Genomic DNA, 26,948 nt, shown 5'->3' with positions numbered 1-26,948 from the left:
TACTGTTTTAAAGCTGTTTACTGTAAATGTTACAGTATTTTACTGGCAACCCAGGAAAGTGTCAAATTTACAGCAATTTTCTACAGCGTTTACACATTGTGAGTCATTTACTGTGGATCTTTAACCACGATAAATACTCCACACAAAACCAAACTGACTCACTTTAGCTCTCATAATAAATTCACAAACGGAAAGGCATTCGTGTCTGCCATTCAATCTCTCCCTCATCCCCTCCGTCCCACCTTCTTCTCTAGGTCCTGGTCAGGTCCAAGGTGGACCAGCACAATGTGCAGCGCGGCAAGACGTTGCGGCTCGGGCCGAATAGGGCTAAGTAGCTGAAGCAGGAAATCATGGTTGAGGTTGATGGTATATATCCTGCCCATCCCCCCCATCCACCAGCTTGTGACTGGAAATGCTCACTAAAACGTCGTTGACTCTCAGTGCATCCACAAGGGCAACGGCACCTGCAGGCCAAGGGGCACAATGTAGGGAATGAACTACCACACACATACTGACAAACACACACTAAACACACTATCCATTAAAACCATCGCCTTTTAAATGTTTACTAATGCAGCCTGTAATGAAACAAAATATGACGAGGTGTCCAATAGGTTTGCCCGACTCCGTGAGACGACCATTGAGAAACCTACTGAAAGTGCTCTGGTTATCGTAGACTCTACGCTGTGCAAATCAGTAAGCCTTATGCGGCACAGCTGCACAGGAGGTTGCACGTAATCTCAGGGTCTTATACAAGTGCAGGTTTTCTAAAATAATCTCACATAGCTCCTGTAGACTTGTACCTTCAGAGAACTTCTTCTGTAATAATAAAGACTCGTCCCAGGATTGAGCTACTCACCTGACAGAAAGAGACTGTGGCAGAGCAGGTCCTGCTGCCTGCAGTAGATCAGATGGAGGAAGCGGCCAGCTAGATAAACTACAACATAATGACCTGTGGGAGAGTTTCAGATATTACATGTTCAGAGAATGCACGCTTAGAAAAATTTAATTGCACATCATAAATCAACAGAAAAAAATGAGAGGAACAATAAAGAGCTTGATTCTGTTGATGACTGATTGATTGATTGATTAATAAAGCATTGTGAAATTACAAATGCAGGTGTGAGACTGAATTTTTAACGTTTCTCTCCGAATGAACATCAGTTTTCTCCACTGACCCAAATAGATGAAGAGTGGCTGGAGGGCTGGCATGCTGCCTGGCTGTACGCTTTGTTCAAGTGCTATAGTGAAAGTCTTACTGAAACCTGCTTTTAAAAAAAAATCACACAGACAAAAATAAAAATGTTATCACTCTAACAAATGTGAGTTTATACAGAAATAACGCTGCAGTCCCTGTACCTCTGTGCACAAACACAATAGTGTATGTATAATCCTCTACACAATCGCTCTTTGAATGTTGTACCATTATGATTAAAGTTAACTAATACTGTAACTGACAGTGGTAAAACATTGTACTTACACTGGCCAGAATTTTGATTTAGTAACTATGTCGACTTTTGCTATATTAACAACACTAATTTCCACAAGAACATCTTGAACAGAAGCGTCACCGACACTGACACACTGAGATTTGCGCCTACAAGTCAATGCCTAATATATTATAAACGGAAGCAGCACAAACGATTGAGACGATTTTGAATGAACTTGGAGCATGGGGGTGACCCCAGAATGACCTATAAATATTCTTTTAATACCTCCAAATCCGAAGCAGCACAAACGAAGCACAAACGAGCCTATTTGGAGTGAACTCAGAGCATGTGTGGGGCTGGTGACGTCACCGCACCATAATTAAATGCCTAATATTTTAAAAACGAAAGTAGCACAAACGAAACTTTTATCAGCACAAAGCAGCACAAACGATTGAGACTATTTTGGGTTAATTTGGAGCATGTTGGGTGGGCTGGGTGACCCCAGAACGACCTTGGGGGGGGGGGGGGGGGCAACTTCACGCAGGTCTTTTGATAGTATTTGGGTTTTGGAGAGTTTCATTTCAGATGGTTTTGCAGGGTTTTTATGGTTTTTGGAGGGTTTTTCAGGGCTTTGGAAGGTTTTGGAGGGTTTCAGAGCATTTCTGAGGGTTTTTGGAGGGGTTTAGGGTTTTCTGATGGTTTTGCTGGGTTCCAGAGCAGTTTGGAGGGTTTTGAAGGGTTCCCAACACCTCCAGATCTGTCTGATGGAACGTTATTACTCACTCTGCTGGTGTAGATGGACCCTGTGGATGGATATTCTGAAAAATTGCACTGCCCAAAACCAGTTCCTACCAAACTCTCACCCATTCCTCAGTGAATAATCTCACCTGGATACTGCAGGCTTGTTCCTAAGAACTGCATCACACCAGTTCTGAACTCACATGTCCATCTGAGATATGAGCTGCTTGTAAGACCAGACCTTACTCTTTTACGCTTCATTTAGACCTGAGGGGATCAGACCACAAGCGAGTTGTGGTGTGTAGTTGTCTGTAGTGCTGAAGTTCTATAAAATGTAAAATTCCACATTTAGACTGACCGAGAACTCAATCACTGTGTGATTGTAAAAAACATAATACAGGATCAGTGGAGTTTATTTTATTTATTTTTTATTAAAGCCGGTAAAATGAAGTCATGCTGAAGCTTGAGGTGAAAATGACTTTGCACACAATGAGGGAAATGACAAGGAGACGATATACTCATTATTGTAACAATGCCTTCTTTCTCACACACACACGCTCTTTACAGTAACTGATTTTGTTCTACATTTTTTACATCCAGTGGAAAAACAAGTCCAGCAAAAATAACAAAACAAAATTTGATTATTAATATGAAACATTTAAATGCATCACAAATGCACAGGGCTGATGTGCACAAAGGCATACACACTCTCAAATACACACTCTCTCTCTCTAACGTGCACAGTGTCTGAAATGTAAAAAAATAAAAAGTAAAGGACGTGTAAATACTGAACATTCACTGTACAGATTAGTGTGAACGTCGCTCATGCAGCGAGACGCCTTCTTTTGCGCGCGCTCTCTCTCTCTCACACACACACAGCGTATATTACAGGCTTTTACAGTTTAAAGTAGAAAATAAAATGCAATTGGAGGAGCAGCTTTAACGAACTCTTACAATAACAAAAACGAATCTCACAGACAGAAACTCAGCCGTATTTACACATTTTTACATCAGAGTCCAAGATCAAACAGGAAATGGAGGAGTGTTACCGAGGCAACATCTCCATCTGAAGATCACCAGGTAACGATGGGCAAAATGTTTCAGTGCATGAGAGTGGGCGGAGCCTCATCGCAGTTCCTCATAATGACTGAATTTAAAACAGATTTTAAACAACAATGAGTGTGAGAACTTCTCACACACTCACTCACACATTAAAAACAATAAAACAAACAACACATGATATCAGTTATATTAAATAGCTTTAAAATAAATATGGTCACATTATGAATAAAACCTCCTCGCTGTGACACTCAACTATAACACGTGCACGTCCATCATAATGACGATCACATGACTCTCTCAGACTCTGCAAGCTGCAGTGTGACTCAGCCCTTTCCCACATCACGCCTTTAATTTTACAGCCAATCACTGGGCTTTTCTTTAAATTATGCGCTTGAGTGAATCACTGGAGGCGGTGCTGCGAGAACCAATATCACACCTAACCCACCCACAAACACAACCCCACCCACCCCACCCACCCACCACACACACACACCACCCACCCACAACCCCACACTAAAGTTGTAAAAAGTCAGTGAAAAGATGAAGCAAGACAGAAATGCAACTATGAATCTACCAATCAAATGGGACTGCTCCATGTGTGTGTGTGTGTGTGTGTGTGTGTGTGTGTGTGTCCGTCCTGTAGTCTCTTGATGAAGCAGTTCCAGCTGAAGTGAGGTCTTGATCCCGTTCCAAAGGCTGAGGCTCGTCCACTCCTTCTTCACTAACACACAGTATGTATGTGTGTGTGTGTGTGTGTGTGTGTGTGTGTGTGTGTGTGTGCGCGTGTGTGTTAGACGAGCTGGTAGCCTGAGCCAGATGATTGGTCATACTCAATGGTGTACTGGGCGGTCCAGTCGACATGTGTCGGCCTCAGCAGCCCACAGCAACGCAGCTCGAAGAAATCAATCAGGTTCCTCACACAGCCATGACTGGAATAAACGACCACACACACACACACACACACACACACACACACACACACACACACACAGCATGTTACTGAAGGAGGAGGGGAAGAGCCAGAGCTAGTTTTAGCATAACAGCTATGCTCGGCTGGTTGTAAAGTGACTGTGACAATGTGACTGCAGCGTGCGTGTGCGGCATATGTGTGCGGCATGCGTGTGCGGCGAGCGTTTGTGTGGCGGGCATGCATGTGCATGGGGCGGGCGGCGTGTGTGCGGCGGGCATGCATGTGCATGGGGCGGGCGGCGTGTGTGCGGCGGGCATGCGTGTGCATGGGGCGGGCATGCGTGTGCATGGGGCGGGCGGCGTGTGTGCGGCAAGCAGAGTGTGTGGCATGCGTGTGCATGTACGGCGAGCGGCGTGTGTGTGCGGCATGCGTTACTCACTTGAAAGGACTCTCAATGGACGTCGCTGTGACTTTAAAGTGTTTGTAGCGTCTTGCGTTCATCCGCTCATTAGTGGTGATGCCAAGACCAGCAATCTAAACACATACACACACAGTATGACTCCAGGTTCCTGCTCATCCTAAGTCGTCACATACAGTTTTGGTGTATGCACTGCCTCGCCCCCCTCCCGCTTTACCACTTCACCCCCTCCCGCTTTACCACTTCACCCCCCACCCTCGCTTTACCTCCTCAGCCCCCTCCCGCTTTGCCCCCTCACCCCCTCCTGCTCACCCCCTCTCCCTCCTCCCGCTCTGCCCCCTCCAGCTTTACCCCCTCACCCCCCTACCGCTTTGCTCCCTCCAGCTTTACCCCCTCACCCCCCTCCCGATTCGTCCCCTCCCACTTTACCTCCTTAACCCCTCCCGCTTTGCCCCCTCAACCCCTTCCCGATTTGCCCCTTCCTGCTTTACCTCCTCAGCCGCTCCCGCTTTACCCCCTCACCCCGCCTCCCATTTTACCCCCTCACCCCCCCTCCCGCTTCACGTCCATACTGCTCAATCACTGTGAGGTTTCTCAAAGTTAATTCCGGCCTTCCCACCAGTCAGTAGATCTTATAGAATCTCTCTCTCACTCTCTCACACAGAAAATGGTGTGTATTCTGACCTGGTAAAGCTGACACATGATGAGCACTGACACCCACATGAAGTGGAACACACTGTTGAGGAACATCCAGAACATCCAGGGAGAGCAGGATGAGATCTGAGTGATAAATACCCACAATCCATCTGTGCTGTAGCTGCTCGAGCAGTGCAGCCTCCAGTCTGAGAAACATCAACAATCAGCATGAGACATCAGCTAATCAGATTTAATTGTGTGTGTGTGTGTGTGTGTGTGTAGGACTCACAGCAGATGCAGCCGTATATCATCCAGCAGATCATACACAGCAGGAAGAACAGGTAACCCATGAAGTAGCGGTGATTTCCACTTCCTGTATAATGGAAGACAACCACAACAAAGTTAAGTCAAAGGTCAAAGATTCAGCAGTTATGCTTATTCTTCTGGAAGTGGGGTCAGAGATTTACTGTTGAAGGGGTCAGATCATGATTTTTAAGGGTTTTTTTTTCCCAAAATATGTTTATTGAGAAAGAAAACAAACCTCCTGTCACAAAGCAACAATACCATTCACCTTTTTTTATACTTACATATACACACATACATAATGTAGAAAAAGAAAACAAAATTAAAGAGTACAATCAACTAAACAACCCCCCCCTACCCCGGTCATCATGGCTAACCAATATCTATACCTGGTTATGTACAGATTATGAAACCCAACAACAGGCACAAAAATTCAAATGGGAAGTGTCTGTAACTCCATAAAATATGAAATAAAGGGTTGCCATTTATAAAAAAAAAAAACAAACTTGTCAGTACAACCCCTCATCGTATACTTTATTTTCTCGAGTTTTAAAAAAAACATCACGTCCTTTAGCCACTGGGAGATGGATGGTTATTTAGCAGACTTCCAATGCAACAGCAGGGAACGTCTTGCTATTAGGGATACTGGACATCCGGACATCCGCCTTGCACCTTCTATTACCACTTTTAAAAATAGGCTTAAAACTTATCTCTTCTCCCAGGCTTTTTGATCAAATTTTTACTTGTTTAAACAAATTTTCAATCAATTTTTTTCTATTGTCCATTGTCTGTTTTTATTTGGTCTAATTCTGTTTCTATGTTATTTTCCTTACTCTGTGCAGCACTTTGGTCAGCTTTGCTGTGTGAAACGTGCTATATAAATATATTTTACTTACTTACTAGGGATGTGAAAGCGATCGTATCTTTTTGTACCGAGCGTAATGGAACTGAGGCATCGGGAATCCCAAATACAGCAACGAATGGGCAGGGTTTTAAATCTACCAAGAGAATAGTGGACATGATAGTAAAGAAACCAGTCCAAAAACCATAGAGATCAGGGCAGAAGAAAAACCTATGGCCAAGATGGCAGGGAGAGCCATGGTATTTATCACAAAAGTCTCGACTTAGACAGATGGACTCTGTAAAACTTTGAACTGGATGAGTCCAAGATGAGCACAGGAAGTGGTAGACTGTATCCTACCTATAGCATGTTCCCAACACTCCCCAGTTATCTGTACTCACTACCCAACACCAGAATTAAATCATAAATCCTAGAAGTCATTCCTCTCTGATGTGGATTGTTTGAAAACAAGCTTTCCCAAGCCTGTTCAGGAGGCGCAGTGGAGAAATCAGGAAAACATCTAGAAACGAAATTCCGAATTTGAAAATAACGAAACAGATGCGTCACAGGGAGGTCGTAAGTAGATGACAGACTGGCAAAGCTATCAAAGACACCATCAGCATACAGATTCTTAAATTGTTTAATGCCCTTGTCATACCACACTGAAAATGTAGAGTCCAAACACGATGGAGGAAATAAGTGGTTATTGCTTAAAGGACCCAAAGAGGATGCACCTATATATTTAAAGCACCGTCTAAATTGATACCAAGTCTTAAGTGTGTTAAGGACAACTAGATTATCAGTATATAGAGAGAGTTTTGTAGGTAGAGAGGAGTAAAGTAAAGCAGGTAAAGAGGATTCCCTACAAGATGATAGTTCCAATTTACACCAAGAAGATCCAGGAGATTTATCCCAGTAGCAGAGTTTATGGATGTGCGCAGCCCAGTAATAGAATTGAAAATTGGGTAATGCAAGACCTCCACTAAGTCTACATCTCTGCAATAAGGATTTACGAACCCATGGTGGCTTCCCTCCCCAAATAAAATAACAAATTATTTTATCCAATGAATCGAAGAATGGTTTTGGCAGAAAAAGAGGAACTTGCTGAAATAAGAAAAGAAACTTCGGTAATATATTCATTTTGACAATTTTTAAGGTTTTTAAATGTTAATGTAGTTTATTGGTGTAATAGAATATGTTAACGTGCTTTAATGTTAAAAAAAACACATTATTTGTCACATACTGTACATTATTGCAGTACCTCTATTCCCAGGCTGCCTGAAACGCTCTGATTTCACCACCGCCCCTCCTTCCGAAAGTGCCCAAAGTGCTCTGATTGGCTACCTGACCCGTTGCGTTATGATTGCCCAAAAGCCTTCCGTCTGTCTAAAAAGTAACGCTTGTTAGTGTTAGCGTTATCCTTAGCCTCCAAGGTAATTCTAAGCTCTTAACATGTCGTCGGTTTTACCCTATCACTTCGAGCCCAACTCAGAAAATGCAGATGATCAAGCGATGATCAAGTAATGCCCCTTAGCATTAGCGTTAGCTTTAGTGTTCGCCTCCAAGTCTTCTACAGCAATTCTAAGATCCTATCAGTTTGAGTCCGATTCAGAAAATGCAGATCACCACACGGGAGCAAGTTTGCAAACAGGACTTGAGCAGAACATTTCACAGTAGTAAGTTTTTATTTTGTACCTCTCTTACCTTTCAGGTACAATGTGGATTCCGACCCCACCTGCAGGACTGTACACAGCTGCTGTACATGGATATTCATGCGCTATATCTTTGTAAAGCTAGGATTCTTGTGATTCGATTGATATAAACAGTTTCAAGATACAATCACAACACCAGCTGTAAAAGTCACTGTGTAACTCACCCACACAGTTTCCCACCCAGGGGCAATGGTGATCAAACTTGGCGATGCAGCGGTTACACACAGCACAGTGTTTGGACCTGATGGGCTTCCGTATCTACACACAGCATTGCACGTGTTAATGACAGGAAATGAGGTGCGTGTTTAAACACATGTGTAGCTGCTGTGTGACGGTACTCACTAAACACGTGCTGCAGAATATACTGAGGTCCAAGCTGCCTGATTCAGCCAGCTCCACTATAGTCTACACACACACACACGATGAGGTTTTCTCGAGTAAACAGACAACAATACAGCATTTCTGTGTGTGTGTTTGTGAGAGAGAGCGAGCGAGAGAGAAAGCGAGAGAGAGAGAGAGAGAGAGAGAGAGAGAGAGAGAGAGAGACCGACCTTCTTCTTCTGCTCTTCTGTGGCTTTAATGATGCCTGGATCAGATTTCCAGGATTTGCCAAAGTTGTAGAAGAGTGCGAGACTGTTGAGCAGGAAGGGCAGATGGATGGAGATGAAAGGAAGATGTGGGACTGATGACATTAAGGAACATGACATCAGCAAGATGCTTCAAAATTTCAAGCAATTCCAAGACATTCTTCTCTTCATGGAGGAATTCCACAGAGATGATATAACTACAATGTAAAAGTCACCTGATTTTATTACAGCCTGTGAAACCTGCAGAACCTTAACCTGCAGAAATCACTGAGCACTTTAAGAGAACCGCCTTATTAAAAACTGAAGGATATCATTCCAGAACCAGTAGAACCAAGTGATGTACATCCAGAACTTTGTGGCCAAATAAATGCCCAGAGGAAGCGTACTGTGCATGGAGTGATCAAAGAAAGACCTGCATAGGGACGGACAGAGACAGACAGAGAGTGAGACAGATGGTAGGAAATGAAAATAGGAATTTGCTGAAACATCACAATGAAAATTAACTAAAGAAATCTTACTGCTAATATCAATAGTGCAAACACACACCCAATAAACGTGTGTGTGTCTTACTTGGACAGGAACTGCACGGTGATCCAAACTGCCGCATACATCAGTCCCTTAATGAGCCACGAGTCGACATCTAAATCAGCGATGAATCCCACCAACCAGATCACAACAAAAGGTGTGAACAACATCAACTTCTGCCGGAACTCCTACACACACACACACAATCACTATATACACAAACAACCAGATTACAAGTAGTCCCAGTGTCTGTAGTCTTGGGGGTGTGGCCTTGGCCTGGCAGATTTATAATAATTTAATTAAATGAACCTTGTCCATTTTTAGGCGTTTGAGGTACGATGGTGCATCATAGCCTTTCGCCTGTCTTGCCTCCTGTAAGTGATTTATCATCCACACATTTTTCCTCTGTTTGGCTAAGTCCAGCGCCGTCTCTCCCTAACCCACACACACACACACAATATTATTATATCACTAATACAATACTAAGACAATCTGGCAGGTGCTACAGAAAGTGTAAGTGTGCATTTACCTTTATGTTCTGTGCGTCTACGTTAGCGTTAGCTTCGAGCAGCAGGCTGATTACAGTGGTGTTTCCTGCGAGAACCGCCCAGTGCAGTGCTGTGTTCTTATGATATTTATCACCCAGATTCACCGAAACATTAAACGTCAACAACAAACGCGTTGGGTCCACACTAAATATAAAAATAATCTATATTACTGTTCAAAGTAAGCGTTAAAGAGGAGAAAACACAAACACACACACGTTAGCACACCTATGTGTGCGATACGCTGCCCACATCAGAGGAGTCATTCCATTCTGGTCCATCATATCAACATCCTGCAATGAGACAGAAAGAAAGTAAATATCTATTTCATTATCGATAAAGACATCCTTATCAATTACCTGTTCTCTCACTAACTAAGAGTATTATAGCAAACCTGACTGGTTAACGAGTGCTATACTAAAATCACTACAACAAGGAACCATGCCACAAGCATCTGATTCACAAGAGCTTTGTAACACTGGGACATGAACTTCTATAACATACTGCCCCCTAGTGGTCCTGCACTATCACTACAGCTTAGATATAATAAAATGAAAGCCTGCAGCCACACTGGCCCTTTCTTTATAAGATTGAAGACCCCTGCTCTAGTGTGTGTGTACATTACCTGTCCTTTAGCAATGAGATAAGCAACAATGGAGGTGTGGCCAAACTGAGCTGCTAGGTGGACACAGGTGCAGCCCTCACCATCAATTAAAGATGGATCCGCCCCCAGTTTCATCAGCTGAACTACCATAGACAGATGCCCCTGCCTAAAGATGGAGAAAATATATAATGATATTATGTAATATATAACCAATATTATAAGAAAAAAAATAACAGAAAGAAGTAATTAGCGTGATAACTCACCTGGTAGCCCAATGCAGTGGGGTGGAGTTCAGATCTCCTCCCAGCTGGTCCACGATGGCACCCTTCGATATGTAGTATCTGTTAAGACACCACAAAGCAAAACACATTGAGAATCTTGCATGCGTGCTCTCTCTCTCTCTCTCTCACACACACACACACACACACACAGGAAGTGACGGACGGTGTGTGAGACTCACTTGACCAAGTCGATGCGGTTGTTAATAGCAGCCCAGTGTAAAAGCGTGACATTTTCTTTATCAGGCTGACGAACATCGTACCCTGCTTCTACCAGCTCACGACACCGCTCAAATATACCGTACCTACAGACACACACCACAGATAGAACGTAACGTAATATTTATTTCTCAACAACTCCTAGTGGACTCTATGCATGGCCTACTGCCTACGTATTTCTGCTAAACTCTCAGCTGTGCATTTACAGCCTTTTAGTAGATTACATTAAACGTAAGGTTTTAACAATGAGCTCAAGAAGCTTTAAACACCTTCGGCGTGAAGGTGCATGGTCTCAGTATTATGTGGCACATGCTCAAGGTTTAATCCTGTACTTAGTTTCCATTCCTGTCGTGCTGACAGAACTCACTGAAACGGTTCCGCAGCACCGGAAGCAACCGTGCATAGAGTCCATTCAAAGAACCTAAAAACATTCGACTGTGCGTGTGTGTTGCACTCACTGTGTGGCTTTAACAATGTCCCAGGTGCTATAGTCGTCCACGTGATTTTTGCGGCTGACGTTCTCATTGTAACCATGATTATAGTGACTCTGAGGCTTCAGCTCCTAACATAGAAAGTGAGAAAGAGAGAATTGTGTTTTTTCTGTCACTGTAATAACATGCACAAAGGTTTACAGAGGAGACACCGCTCTAGAACCCACATTTAGCTCATATACAGAGAGTAAGCACTCTTCACAATCCTCCTTTGAAACAGTGCCCTCCAGTGGCTAGTTCTTGACAAGTTACAGTGAAAAATAAAGAGACCCGAGATGAAGGTACTTATCAGGCTGTGTGATAACAGCTCAACGCCAGTTGTGTGAAACATCTGCTAAAATTGGTTTCACCAATTCGTCACTGTGGACACCCCCGTCAGTAACGTCACCGTGGATAAACCCCTCCCCCGTCAGCGACGTCACCGTGAATAACCCCCGCATCAGCGACGTCTCCGTGAATAACCCCCGCATCAGCGACGTCTCCGTGAATAACCCCCGCATCAGCGACGTCTCCGTGAATAACCCCCGCATCAGCGACGTCTCCGTGAATAACCCCCCCATCAGCGACGTCACCGTGAATAACCCCCGCATCAGCGACGTCTCCGTGAATAACCCCCCCATCAGCGACGTCTCCGTGAATAACCCCCGCATCAGCGACGTCTCCGTGAATAACCCCCGCATCAGCGACGTCTCCGTGAATAACCCCCCCATCAGCGACGTCTCCGTGAATAACCCCCGCATCAGCGACGTCTCCGTGAATAACCCCCGCATCAGCGACGTCTCCGTGAATAACCCCCCCATCAGCGACATCACCGTGAATAACCACCCCCATCAGCGACGTCACCGTGAATAATCCCCGCATCAGCGACGTCTCCGTGAATAACCCCTCCCCCCTTCAGCGACGTCATCGTTGAAAAACGCCTTTTTATGAAAAACCCGTGTGAGAGACAGCGAGGAAACAGCTGCTGCTGAGGGATAAGTGCAGGATCCAGCTCGTCCAAAACATGACAACATTTTATATTAAGTGCTTCAAACAAAATGGTGAACAAAGTCTATTAACATGGCTCGTCGTGTCAGATGCTGAGACAGACGCGTGTGCAGTTTAACGTGTTCCAGACGTGTTTTCTTCAGCACAGAAGTGACATGTTTATGTATTATCTATTTTATATAAAGTCTGGTCCTGACAGCGAGCGAGTCTCCGTTACACTCCACTGAACGAGCGCGAGTCCATGCCTGCGCCGCAATCACACAATAACTCTGACTAAAATATTCAGTCTGATCAAATCTGTAGTCTGCTGTTATATTTATTGATATTTATAAACTAAAGTAAGTGTGTGTTTATGAGAGAGTAAGTGTAATGGGGTTAGAACGTGTAATTGTATATAAATGTAAGAAGTGTGGTACATTTACAGAATAAAGGAACATGTTAGTGTGTTCAGATGAGTGAATGTGTGTTACTGCAGAACATTCAAACTCTCAACACTTCCTCTCTGCTTTTATTTTTATTCTTTAGTGTTTTTAATAAAGGGATTTAAGTTCTGCTTTAAAGCTTGTGGACAATCAGCTGTTTGTTTGTTTGAATATAATGTTAATATTTTGTAAATCCTTGTTTATAAATCTGAACATGGTTTTGATCATCCAGAGTTTTACACTGTGGTGGCGAGGGCAGGGTTGAGCGTCTGCTGTGGACGGAGAGGAGGCAGGTCAAACCATCAGGTAACACGTGATGATTCTCACCTGTGCCTTATTATCCAAAGGTTAATGATTTGTGTGTTTTTGTGCCTTCAGGAGGCCCGTGGGATGTGTGTGTGTGTGTGTGTGTGTGTGTGTGTGTAATAAAGCCCCTGAAAAATGAAAGTAAAGTTAAAAAGTTTGAATTTCACAAGCTTGCCTCTCTTTCCCTCATTGTTCTGAAAAGATTGTTCGCAGCTGTCCATACCGGTTTCCCTGAAAAATGTGGTTCTAGATTAACTAGAGTTATTCTCGACATGGAAGAAATCGAGGAGTCCCACAGTGACTGGAGCAGCGCGGTGGTCTCGGTCCATTTCTGTGTGGACTTTAGTAAAGTCAACACGGTGTCTAAATTTGATGCACATCAGACACCTCACACTGATGAACTGCTAGAGTCCTTTTCCACTCCATTGGGGTTACAGCAGTTTGTCACCCTTCTACCACGTTCTACACAGAAACTACTGAGAGCATCCTGAGCAGCTGCATCACTGTCTGGTTCGGAAATTGCACCTCATCGGATCGCAAGACCCTGCAGCAAATAGTGAGGACATCTGAGAAGATCATCGGGGTCTCTCTCCCCTCCATCACAGACATTTACACCACACGCTGCATCTGCAAATCCACCAGCATTGCGGAGGACCCCACACACCCCACACACACACCCCACACACACACACACACCCCTCACACTCTCACACACCCCTCACTCTCACACACCCCTCACTCTCACACACCCCTCACTCTCACACACACCCCTCACACTCTCACACACCCCTCACTCTCACACACCCCTCACACACACACACACCCCTCACACACACACACACCCCTCAGACTCACCCCTCAGACTCACACACACCCCTCACTCTCACACACCCCTCACTCTCACACACCCCTCAGACTCACCCCTCAGACTCACACCCCTCAGACTCACCCCTCTGCCTCTCACCCCTCACACCCACCCCACTCTCTCACCCCTCAGACTCACACCCCTTACTCACTCCTCATTCTCACACCTCACACACCCCCTCACTCACACCCCCTCACCCTCACACCCCTCAGACTCACCCCTCACTCTCACACCCCTCAGACTCACCCCTCTGACTCACCCCTCTGACTCTCACCCCTCTGACTCTCACCCACCCCACTCTCTCACCCCTTACTCACTCCTCACTCACACCCCTCACTCACACCCCCTCACCCTCACACCCCTCAGACTCACCCCTCACACACACACTCCTCACCCTCACTCTCACACACACCCCTCTCTCACACACGCACATCCCTCACTCACCCCTCAGACTCACCCCTCACTCTCACACCCCCCTCACTCTCACACCCACCCCTCACTCACACACCCACCCCTCACTCTCACACACGCACATCCCTCACTCACCCCTCAGACTCACCCCCACTCTCACACCCCTCACTCTCACACCCCTCACTCTCACACCCCTCAGACTCATCCCTCTGACTCACACCCCTCACTCACCCCTCAGACTCACACCCCTCACTCACCCCTCAGACTCACACCCCTCACTCACCCCTCACTCTCACACCCCCCTCACTCTCACACCCACCCCTCACTCACACACACACCCCTCACTCTCACACACGCACATCCCTCACTCACCCCTCAGACTCACCCCCACTCTCACACCCCTCACTCTCACACCCCTCAGACTCATCCCTCTGACTCACACCCCTCACTCACCCCTCAGACTCACACCCCTCACTCACCCCTCACTCTCACCCACCCCTCACTCTCACCCCACTCTCTCACCCCTCAGACTCACACCCCTTACTCTCACACCTCACTCACACACCCACCCCTCACTCACCCCTCACACACACCCCTCACTCTCACACACACCCCACTCTCACACCCTTCAGACTCACCCCTCACTCTCACACACACCCCACTCTCACACCCCTTACTCACTCCTCACTCTCACCTCACACACACCCCACACCTCACCCCTCACACCCCCCTCACTCACACACCCACCCCTCACTCACACACCCACCCCTCACTCACACACACGCACATCCCTCACTCACCCCTCAGACTCACCCCCACTCTCACACCCCTCACTCTCACACCCCTCAGACTCATCCCTCTGACTCACACCCCTCACTCACCCCTCAGACTCACACCCCTCACTCACCCCTCACTCTCACACCCCCCTCACTCTCACACCCACCCCTCACTCACACACCCACCCCTCACTCACACACCCGCACATCCCTCACTCACCCCTCAGACTCACCCCCACTCTCACACCCCCCACTCTCACACCCCTCACTCTCTCACCCCTCAGACTCACACCCCTTACTCTCACACCTCACTCACACACCCACACCCCTCACTCACACACCCCACTCTCACACCCTTCAGACTCACCCCTCACTCTCACACACACCCCACACCTCACTCTCACCCCACACCTCACACACACCCCACACCTCACCCCTCAGACTCACCCCTCACTCTCACACACACCCCTCACTCTCACACACGCACATCCCTCACTCACCCCTCAGACTCACCCCCACTCTCACACACACCCCACACCTCACACACACCTCACTCTCACACACACCTCACTCACACACACCTCACTCTCACACCTCACACACCCCTCACTCTCACACCTCACACACCCCTCACTCTCACACCTCACACACCCCTCACACACCCCTCACTCTCACACCTCACACACCCCTCACTCTCACACACCCCTCACTCTCATACCTCACACACCCCTCACTCTCATACCTCACACACCCCTCACTCTCACTCACACCCTTCAGACTCACCCCTCACTCTCACACACACCCCACTCTCACACCCCTTACTCACTCCTCACTCTCACCCCACACCTCACACACACCCCACACCTCACACACACCTCACTCTCACACCTCTCACTCTCACACCTCACACACCCCTCACTCTCACACCTCACACACCCCTCACTCTCATACCTCACACACCCCTCACTCTCATACCTCACACACCCCTCACTCACCGCTCGGACTCACACCCCTTACTCACTCCTCACTCTCACACCTCACACACACCCCACACCTCACACACCCCTCACTCTCACACCCCCTCACTCACACACCCCTCAGACTCACACCTCACACTCACCTCCCTCTCACACACACCCCCTCACTCACACACCCCTCAGACTCACCCCTCACACTCACCCCTCACTCACCCCTCACTCTCACACCTCACACACCCCTCACTCTCACACCTCACACACCCCTCACTCTCATACCTCACACACCCCTCACTCTCATACCTCACACACCCCTCACTCTCACACACACCCCTCAGACTCACACCCCTCACTCACCGCTCGGACTCACACCCCTTACTCACTCCTCACTCTCACACCTCACACACACCCCACACCTCACACACCCCTCACTCTCACACCCCCTCACTCACACACCCCTCAGACTCACCCCTCACTCTCACCCCTCACACTCACCCCTCACTCTCACACACACCCCACTCTCACACACACCCCACTCACCACTCAGACTCACACCCCTTACTCACTCCTCACACACACCTCACTCTCACACACACCCCCTCACTCACACACCCCTCAGACTCACCCCTCACTCTCACCCCTCACACTCCCCTCACTCTCACACACACCCCTCACTCACCACTCAGACTCACACCCCTTACTCACTCACACCTCACACACACCCCTCACTCTCACACCCTTCAGACTCACCCCTCACTCTCACACACACCCCACTCTCACACCCCTCACTCACCACTCAGACTCACACCCCTTACTCACTCCTCACACACACCTCACACTCACACACACCCCACACACACCCTCACTCTCACACCCCCTCACTCACACACCCCTCAGACTCACCCCTCACTCTCACCCCTCACACTCACCCCTCACACTCACACACCCCTCACTCTCACACACACCCCTCACTCTCACACCCTTCAGACTCACCCCTCACTCTCACACACACCCCACTCTCACACCCCTCACTCACCACTCAGACTCACACCCCTTACTCACTCCTCACACACACCCCACACACACCCTCACTCTCACACCCCCTCACTCACACACCCCTCAGACTCACCCCTCACTCTCACCCCTCACACACCCTCACTCACACCCCCTCACTCACACACCCCTCAGACTCACCCCTCACTCTCACCCCTCACACCTCACACACCCCTCACTCGCACACACACACCCCTCACTCTCACACCCTTCAGACTCACCCCTCACTCTCACACACACCCCACTCTCACCACTCAGACTCACACCCCTTACTCACTCCTCACACACACCTCACACTCACACACACCTCACACTCACACACTCCTCCCTCTCACACACACCCCTCACTCTCACACACCCCTCACTCACCACTCAGACTCACACCCCTCACACTCCTCCCTCTCACACACACCCCTCACTCACACACACCCCTCACTCTCACACACACCCCTCACTCACCACTCAGACTCACACCCCTTACTCACTCCTCACTCTCACACCTCACACACACCCTCACACCCCCTCACTCACACACCCCTCAGACTCACTCCTCACTCTCACCCCTCAAACTCACACCTCACACTCACACCTCACACACCCCTCACTCGCGCACACACACCCCTCACTCACCACTCAGACTCACACCCCTTACTCACTCCTCACTCTCACACACACCCTCACTCTCACACCCCCTCACTCACACACCCCTCACTCACCACTCAGACTCACACCCCTTACTCACTCCTCACTCACACCTCACACACACCCCTCACTCTCACACCCTTCAGACTCACCCCTCACTCTCACACACACCCTCACTCTCACACCCCCTCACTCTCACACCCCTCACTCACCACTCAGACTCACACCCCTTACTCACTCCTCACACACCCCTCACACTCACACACACCTCACACACACCCTCACTCTCACACCCCCTCACTCACACACCCCTCAGACTCACCCCTCACTCTCACACACCCCTCACTCTCACACACACCCCTCACTCACCACTCAGACTCACACCCTTTACTCACTCCTCACTCTCACACACACCCCACACCTCACACACACCCTCACCCTCACACACACCCTCACTCTCACCCCTCACACTCACACCTCACACACCCCTCACTTTCACACCCTTCAGACTCACCCCTCACTCTCACACACACCCCACTCTCACCACTCAGACTCACACCCCTTACTCACTCCTCACACACACACCTCACACTCACACTCCTCCCTCTCACACACACCCCTCACTCTCACACACACCCCTCACTCACCACTCAGACTCACACCCCTTACTCACTCCTCACTCTCACACCTCACACACACCCTCACTCTCACACCCCCTCACTCACACACCCCTCAGACTCACTCCTCACTCTCACCCCTCACACTCACACCTCACACACCCCTCACTCGCACACACACCCCACTCTCACACCCTTCAGACTCACCCCTCACTCTCACACACACCCCACTCTCACCACTCAGACTCACACCCCTTACTCACTCCTCACACACACCTCACACTCACACACACCTCACACTCACACACTCCTCCCTCTCACACACACCCCTCACTCTCACACACCCCTCACTCACCACTCAGACTCACACCCCTCACACTCCTCCCTCTCACACACACCCCTCACTCACACACACCCCTCACTCTCACACACACCCCTCACTCACCACTCAGACTCACACCCCTTACTCACTCCTCACTCTCACACCTCACACACACCCTCACACCCCCTCACTCACACACCCCTCAGACTCACTCCTCACTCTCACCCCTCACACTCACACCTCACACACCCCTCACTCGCGCACACACACCCCTCACTCACCACTCAGACTCACACCCCTTACTCACTCCTCACTCTCACACACACCCTCACTCTCACACCCCCTCACTCACACACCCCTCAGACTCACTCCTCACTCTCACCCCTCACACTCACACCTCACACACCCCTCACTCTCACACCCTTCAGACTCACCCCTCACTCTCACACACACCCCACTCTCACCACTCAGACTCACACCCCTTACTCACTCCTCACACACACCTCACACTCACACACACCTCACACTCACACACTCCTCCCTCTCACACACACCCCTCACTCTCACACACCCCTCACTCACCACTCAGACTCACACCCCTCACTCTCACCCCATACAGACACACACCCCTCACACTCACACCTCCCTCTCACACACTCCTCCCTCTCACACACACCCCTCACTCTCACACACACCCCTCACTCTCACCACTCAGACTCACACCCCTTACTCACTCCTCACACACACCTCACACTCACACACACCTCACACTCACACACTCCTCCCTCTCACACACACCCCTCACTCTCACACACCCCTCACTCACCACTCAGACTCACACCCCTCACTCACTCCTCACTCTCACCCCATACAGACACACACCCCTCACACTCACACCTCCCTCTCACACACTCCTCCCTCTCACACACACCCCTCACTCTCACACACACCCCTCACTCTCACACACCCCTCACTCACCACTCAGACTCACACCCCTCACTCACTCCTCACTCTCACCCCACACCTCACACACACCCCTCACACCTCACACTCTCACACACACTCCTCCCTCTCACACACACCCCTCACTCACACACACCCCTCACTCACTCCTCACTCTCACCCCACACACACCCCTCACACCTCTCACTCTCACACACACTCCTCCCTCTCACACACACCCCTCACTCACCACTCAGACTCACACCCCTCACTCACTCCTCACTCTCACCCCACAGACACACACCCCTCACACTCACCCCTCACTCTCACACACACCCCTCACTCTCACACCCCTCACTCACTCCTCACTCTCACCCCACACCTCACACACACCTCACACTCTCACACACACTCCTCCCTCTCACACACACCCCTCACTCACCACTCAGACTCACACCCCTCACTCACTCCTCACTCTCACCCCACACCTCACACACACCCCTCACACTCACACCTCACTCACACACACACCCTTCAGACTCACCCCTCACACCCTTCAGACTCACACCTCACTCTCACCCCACACAGACACACACCCCTCACACTCACCCCTCACTCTCACACTCACCCCTCACTCTCACACACACCCCTCACTCTCACACCCCTCACTCACCACTCAGACTCACACCCCTCACTCTCACACCCCTCACTCACCACTCAGACTCACACCCCTCACTCACTCCTCACTCTCACCCCACACCTCACACACACCCCTCACACTCACACCTCACTCACACACACACCCTTCAGACTCACCCCTCACACCCTTCAGACTCACACCTCACTCTCACCCCACACAGACACACACCCCTCACACTCACCCCTCACTCTCACCCCTCACTCTCACCCCTCACTCTCACACCCCTCACTCACCACTCAGACTCACACCCCTCACTCTCACACCCCTCACTCACCACTCAGACTCACACCCCTCACTCACCACTCAGACTCACACCCCTCACTCACTCCTCACTCTCACCCCACACCTCACAGACACCCCTCACACTCACCCCTCACACCCTTCAGACTCACACCTCACTCTCACCCCACAGACACACACCCCTCACACTCACCCCTCACTCTCACACACACCCCTCACTCTCACACCCCTCACTCTCACACCCCTCACTCACCACTCAGACTCACACCCCTCACTCTCACACCCCTCACTCACCACTCAGACTCACACCCCTCACTCACTCCTCACTCTCACCCCACACCTCACACACACCCTTCACACTCACACCTCACTCACACACACCCCTCACTCACACACCCTTCAGACTCACCCCTCACACCCTTCAGACTCACACCTCACTCTCACACCTCACTCACACACACCCTTCAGACTCACCCCTCACACCCTTCAGACTCACACCTCACCCCACACAGACACACACCCCTCACACTCACCCCTCACTCTCACACACACCCCTCACTCTCACACCCCTCACTCACCACTCAGACTCACACCCCTCACTCTCACACCCCTCACTCACCACTCAGACTCACACCCCTCACTCTCACACCCCTCACTCACCACTCAGACTCACACCCCTCACTCACTCCTCACTCTCACCCCACACCTCACACACACCCCTCACACTCACCCCTCACACCCTTCAGACTCACACCTCACTCTCACCCCACACAGACACACACCCCTCACACTCACCCCTCACTCTCACACACACCCCTCACACTCACCCCTCACTCTCACACACACCCCTCACTCTCACACCCCTCACTCTCACACCCCTCACTCTCACACCCCTCACTCACCACTCAGACTCACACCCCTCACTCTCACACCCCTCACTCACCACTCAGACTCACACCCCTCACTCACTCCTCACTCTCACCCCACACCTCACACACACCCTTCACACTCACACCTCACTCACACACACCCCTCACTCACACACCCTTCAGACTCACCCCTCACACCCTTCAGACTCACACCTCACTCTCACATCCTTCAGACTCACCCCTCACCCTCACACCCCTCACTCACCACTCAGACTCACACCCCTTACTCACCCCTCACTCTCACCCCCACACCTCACACACACACACACACACCCACCCCCCCCTTCACACACACACACACTCTTCACACACCCCCTTCACACACACACACACACCCTTCACACACACACATCCTTCACCCTCCTGCCATCTGGAAAAAGGTACCGAAGCATTCAGGCCTCACGACCAGACTGTGTAAAAGCTTCTTCCCTCAAGCCATCAGAATCCTCAATACTCAGAGACTGGACTGATGCGCGCGCGCACACACACATACACACATACACACACATACACACACAAACACACACAAACACACACAAACACACACACTCTGAACTGAAACACCATCACACGCCCATTGTAATATTTGCACATTCCTGCATTGACTCTGTTGCATTTTTGCTGCTACTGTATTTATAAAAATAAAGTATTTAATGTATTGTCACTATTATACACTTTACCTGCTGCTATCACAATAACTGCTATGTCCATATTTGGTATAAGCTAATCTTCTGAATTCTCAGTCATAGCATGTTATGTTTACATTTATACCAGTTTAAATTATATTGTTACTCTTTGGCACCCATCTTCTGCACTACCTGTTATATCAGACACTTCCACACTAGAACTGTGTACTGTTCGGCATTACACTGTCACTTACTGTACCTACTGTCCTGTTTTAGTAGTATTGTACTGTCCTGTGTTGTTAGCACACGTCTGCACGTGCACTTTATGTAGAATGTGTAGATCTTATTAGTTCTTAGTTTTGCATTTTTCACTGGTTTTTATTTAGTTTTGACTATGTTTTCAAATTCAGTTTAGTTTTAATTAGTTTTTAAAGCGGGTTTGCTAGTTTAGTTTCTATTTTTTGAAAATGCTTAGTTTTAATTTTTATTAGTTTTAGTGTTAGTTTTAGTCTTTTGTAATATAGGTTATTTGTCAAGGCCAGAAAAAGTATTGTGTAATAAAAACTCAACAAAAACATCATACAATTTTAGAAATATGTATTCAACAATAACACCAGTACATAAAATGTACCTACTGGCACAAATAAGCTGACACACCCATGAAAGATGCTGTTAATCCTCTCTTGCTCCAACCATCTACACATAGGGTCAGCTTCCTCACATCCTTAATGATCTCATTTCTGCTTTGCCGTATCCATCTTAGCCCCAATAAGGGTGTTGACTCTTGCAGCTCCAGGTGTTTTGAACTTTGGTTCGAGTAAAGTGGTGAACTTTCTGAAGGCAATGGACTCTCACAGTTGTGTAGACATCCCAGTATCAATAAACATATTAACCAGCACTTCCTCCCGCTTGTGGAGTTCCTGCATATTTACTAACCAGCAGCTATCGGTTAGCCGGTTGAAAGCTCTGCTGTAGTGTTGTCTCCGTCATGCTACCTAACTCTGTACTCTGTAGCTTCTGTTTCGGGGGAGGGGGGCGTGGCGTTCTCCTTTACCTTATTAAGGAAAGCTAGGCTAGCCTCCTTGTGCACGCTTCTCAAATGTACTTTCGAATTTGTGGGATTTTTCCCTTTAATAAATTGTCCACATATTTCACCACCTTCCACTGCAAGGCACTTGCTTTTATCTGACACACAGTCATATTCAAAGTAATCCCAAATAGTACTCTGCCGCTTTCTTCTGACTTTCGGTACCGCCATGATCACAGGCGAGGAGCATGGACTATGCTGTGTTCAATTTGAAACGGAATGTCGTAATTTCCGGGTTCCCAGTTGGAAATGTCAACTCTGAAAGATATTTGCTCTATGAAAGACATTGACAAAGACGAAAACTACGGACATTTACTTTATAATTGTATTTTATTTTAGTTAGTTTTGCAAACAGACAATACAGTTTTAGTTAGTTATCTTTTTTTTGTAATGCCTCGTTTTTAATTTCGATTTGAGTTAACGACAATGTTTTTTCACACCTAGTATTCGTTATTTCGTTCGTTTTCGTTTACGATTATAACCTTGGTCTCATGTAGTTAGTGTGTTGTTTATGTAGCACCATGGTCCTGGAGGAACGTTGTTTCGTTTCACTGTGTACTGTATCAGCTGTATACGGCTGAAATGACAATAAAAACACTTGAACTTGAGTCTTATTATCTGAAAATTACTTATTTGTGTCCCTTCGTGCCTTCAGGAGGCACAGCAGGTAGCAGGTGGCAGAAAGAGAGAGAGAGGGAGAGAGAGAGGGAGTACTGAGATAAAGCTGCTGAAAAGTGAAAATAAAGAGAAGTAAAAAATAAAGAGAGCGTTTGAGTTGTCCCAAGCCTGCCTCCCATTTCCTCATTAACCCCGATACTGTTTATAAATAATATGGTTTTGATCAATAATATTCTCTCCTGTGTAGATTGACACCAAGTTTGAAAAGACAGGTCAAAAAATCCTAGGAGTAGTTTGCAAAAGTAAGTTTAGCATATTATGCAAATTAGCAACAAAAAAATCAAAGTGGGCAAGGCTAAAGAGTTCTTGAGCTGAAAAAAGTATTTTGTTTGTAGAACTCATGGTTGGTTTGTATGAAGTTTGTAGAACTTGGTATAGTGGACATTCATACTAAGACAAACTTCTGCACTATAGTTTAGACGTGTGCACAGGGTTCAGTCCAATGACTGCATATAGGAGTGTACACCATGGAGTCATTCACTCCCATTGGGCTAAAACTAGCACCATCCCATAAACACTGCAGAGAATTCCCTGCTGAGGGTCTGTTAGAACAGTTTTCAGCAGAACAAGACATGGTTCTTATTCAGAACTGTCCAGAGCTTTAGGTGCGTGTGCACACAACCATGAGGCTGTTATAAAATGTATTTATCTTAAGGAAAAATATTGAGGGAGATACTAAGATCAACACTATTCCTAAAAATTATTTGTGGAGTAGTAACTAAATGATAAGTTTGCCCTGGGTCCCATTCAATATGTGTGCAGTTACAAATTGTACTCCAACCACTAGATGGCCTCAGAGATATTTTGGCTTCACTTTTAACTCAGTTACATCACCCACCCTTATATACAGTCATAGATTCTGGAACAGGGTACTACCTGTTGACCAAGTTTAACATCCCTACAACTTACGGTTTGGGGTGCACAATTAATTTCATCAGAGAATCAAAGAAGAAGAGTCAATGCTCTACCACAGCAACAATTCAGACTGTTTATATTCCCAGAGACAATTCTTCACTTCACTCTACATTTCATCAACATCTACATCAGATCTCTCCACTTAACAGGAGATAGCAAAAATAATCCTAGATTCTTATTTAATACTGTAGCAAAATTAACTAAGAATAAAACCACCACAGAAACATGCACACGATCACAATCATTATATATCAGCGATGACTTCATGATTGTTTTCACTGGGAAAACTGAAAATATTAGACAAAAATTCAGATTATTAATTTAAAACCAGTCTTATAACTAACCCTGTAAATAATAATATAGCAGGGCTCTAACTACTTATTTTTGGATCACTTCTGCTCCTAATTACAAAAATTTAGGAGTACGGTTGAAGTTTTTTTTTCTTTTTCTTTTAAGAGATGGTAACGTTAATGTGCCTAACCCTAGGTTCCGCAGTATAGTGTTGCCATGTCTGCTGATAATATTGTGTTTTTTGGGGGATTAAATCAGAACATGGAAACTGGAGTTGATTGTTCTGGTGATATCTGGCAACCCTGAGTTTAAATGAAGTGAATGCACTGTCTATTAGAGTTTGTGAAGAGAGAGAACGGCAGTGTACTGTATGTTTACAGACTGAAGAGTTCTTACTCTTGATTATGATTGGTGAGGAATTATTTAATAAAGAAGTTTGAATTAAACCCACCTTGTAGTGTTAACATTATTATTAATTTACTCCGCCCGACGCCGCTGTGTCTACACGAACAGGTGAAAGTTCAAGTCATTTTGCGGGATCAATAAAAGATGGCGGTTGTGAGATCGGGAAGTTGAAGCAGATGATGTACAGAGTTACTCTCTTCATCATAATGGCTTCTCTGCAGTATTTACACACTTGTTCAGTTGACTGAGGAGATGAAAAGCAGTGTGAAAGTAACTGTTGCGCGGTGTAGATGTATTTTGGACTTCCTGTAGTTTTTATTCCGATTGTATTATACAACTACGAACAGGTCACTTGCACCAGTGCACCTATATATTTTTTCACAGACGTACTTTTCAGTCACAAATGCTATTGAAATGGTGGCACCGTAGAGCCCTGTGTAACAATATCAGATCAATTATTATAATATTTTACTCCCTTTAGAGAGGGACAGAACTAATTTCATTAATCTCATCAAAATCATCACCTTGTATACTAGATCCCTTACCTACATGTTTCTTTAAACAGATTTTTCCTGGAGTAACTCAACCCCTTCTAATACAATTGTGTCTAAAGTATGTATTGTATAAAGTGTGTGGTACAGTGTGTATAATGTGTGTGTGGTTCCAGCACTGTTATCCAACTCTCTCTCTCTCACACACACAGAGAGAGGGAGTGTAAGACATCTGTCCAGTTTTCATCCTCCTGTTAGCAGAGTTAGCATTGTTATTAGCAGCCCTTTAAATCCCTAACCCTTGTTCGCATCCACACTTCATATTTAAATCATTAAACGTATAATCCTAATTAATATCCTCTGAAATCAAACCAATAGTTTATTCCCGGATTCTTACATCTTAACAGCATCATTTCTGTGCAGCATCCGGATGTCATTTAATTCCATATATGGAGGCAATGCTAATGCTAACGCTAGCTGTGCACCGGACTACAAAAACAAAAATAAATACATGCTAACTCGGATTCTGCTAACAGGAACTATGCAGACATGCGACTCGACACCATTTACAAGGATAAAATAAACCCACAGCGTGTATATGTCTAAACACCAGTGTGAGAGGATTATTCCTGCAGAACTCTGATTTAAAAGCATGGATATAAAGGGAGCAGTGATGAACATGCTAACGCTAATGCTAATTCCGCAGTGGGAAGCTGGGTTAGCTTTAGCACGGTTAGCTTACTGCTAGCTGCCCTCACGCTCATTGCAGACTGAATCAATAAAAAAGATATCTTTTTAAAAGATAAAATCTTTCTGAATAAGTATATATTTATATGGCGAGTTTATAAGAATAAAATGTGAGTTACCTCAGGGTGAAGAACAGGAACACATCCAGCATCTCTCTCATACTCAGCCATAGCGTCCGCCATCTTACTGCTAGGCCGCGCTGAGCATCATGGGTAGCCGCATT

General features: G+C 47.2%; 1 protein-coding gene across 1 annotated transcript; it reads right to left on the bottom strand.

Moving 5' to 3' along the window:
- Positions 1-2,574: 2,574 nt before the first annotated feature.
- zdhhc17 (zinc finger DHHC-type palmitoyltransferase 17) lies at positions 2,575-26,948 on the bottom strand. Its single transcript, XM_053650615.1, has 17 exons — positions 26,845-26,948; positions 11,267-11,370; positions 10,772-10,894; positions 10,575-10,652; positions 10,333-10,477; positions 9,936-10,000; positions 9,692-9,854; positions 9,472-9,597; positions 9,208-9,350; positions 8,949-9,049; positions 8,602-8,726; positions 8,393-8,455; positions 8,215-8,308; positions 5,484-5,567; positions 5,243-5,400; positions 4,580-4,674; positions 2,575-4,159 (listed from the first exon to the last, which is right to left on the bottom strand). Exons 1-17 carry the CDS (start codon positions 26,905-26,907, stop codon positions 4,021-4,023), a joined length of 1,869 nt encoding a protein of 622 aa, XP_053506590.1. The 5' UTR covers positions 26,908-26,948; the 3' UTR covers positions 2,575-4,020.

This window comes from Ictalurus furcatus, chromosome 19 (assembly GCF_023375685.1).
Source record: "Ictalurus furcatus strain D&B chromosome 19, Billie_1.0, whole genome shotgun sequence".
Lineage (NCBI taxonomy): Eukaryota > Metazoa > Chordata > Actinopteri > Siluriformes > Ictaluridae > Ictalurus > Ictalurus furcatus.
This window is presented reverse-complemented; position numbering and strand designations above follow the sequence as displayed.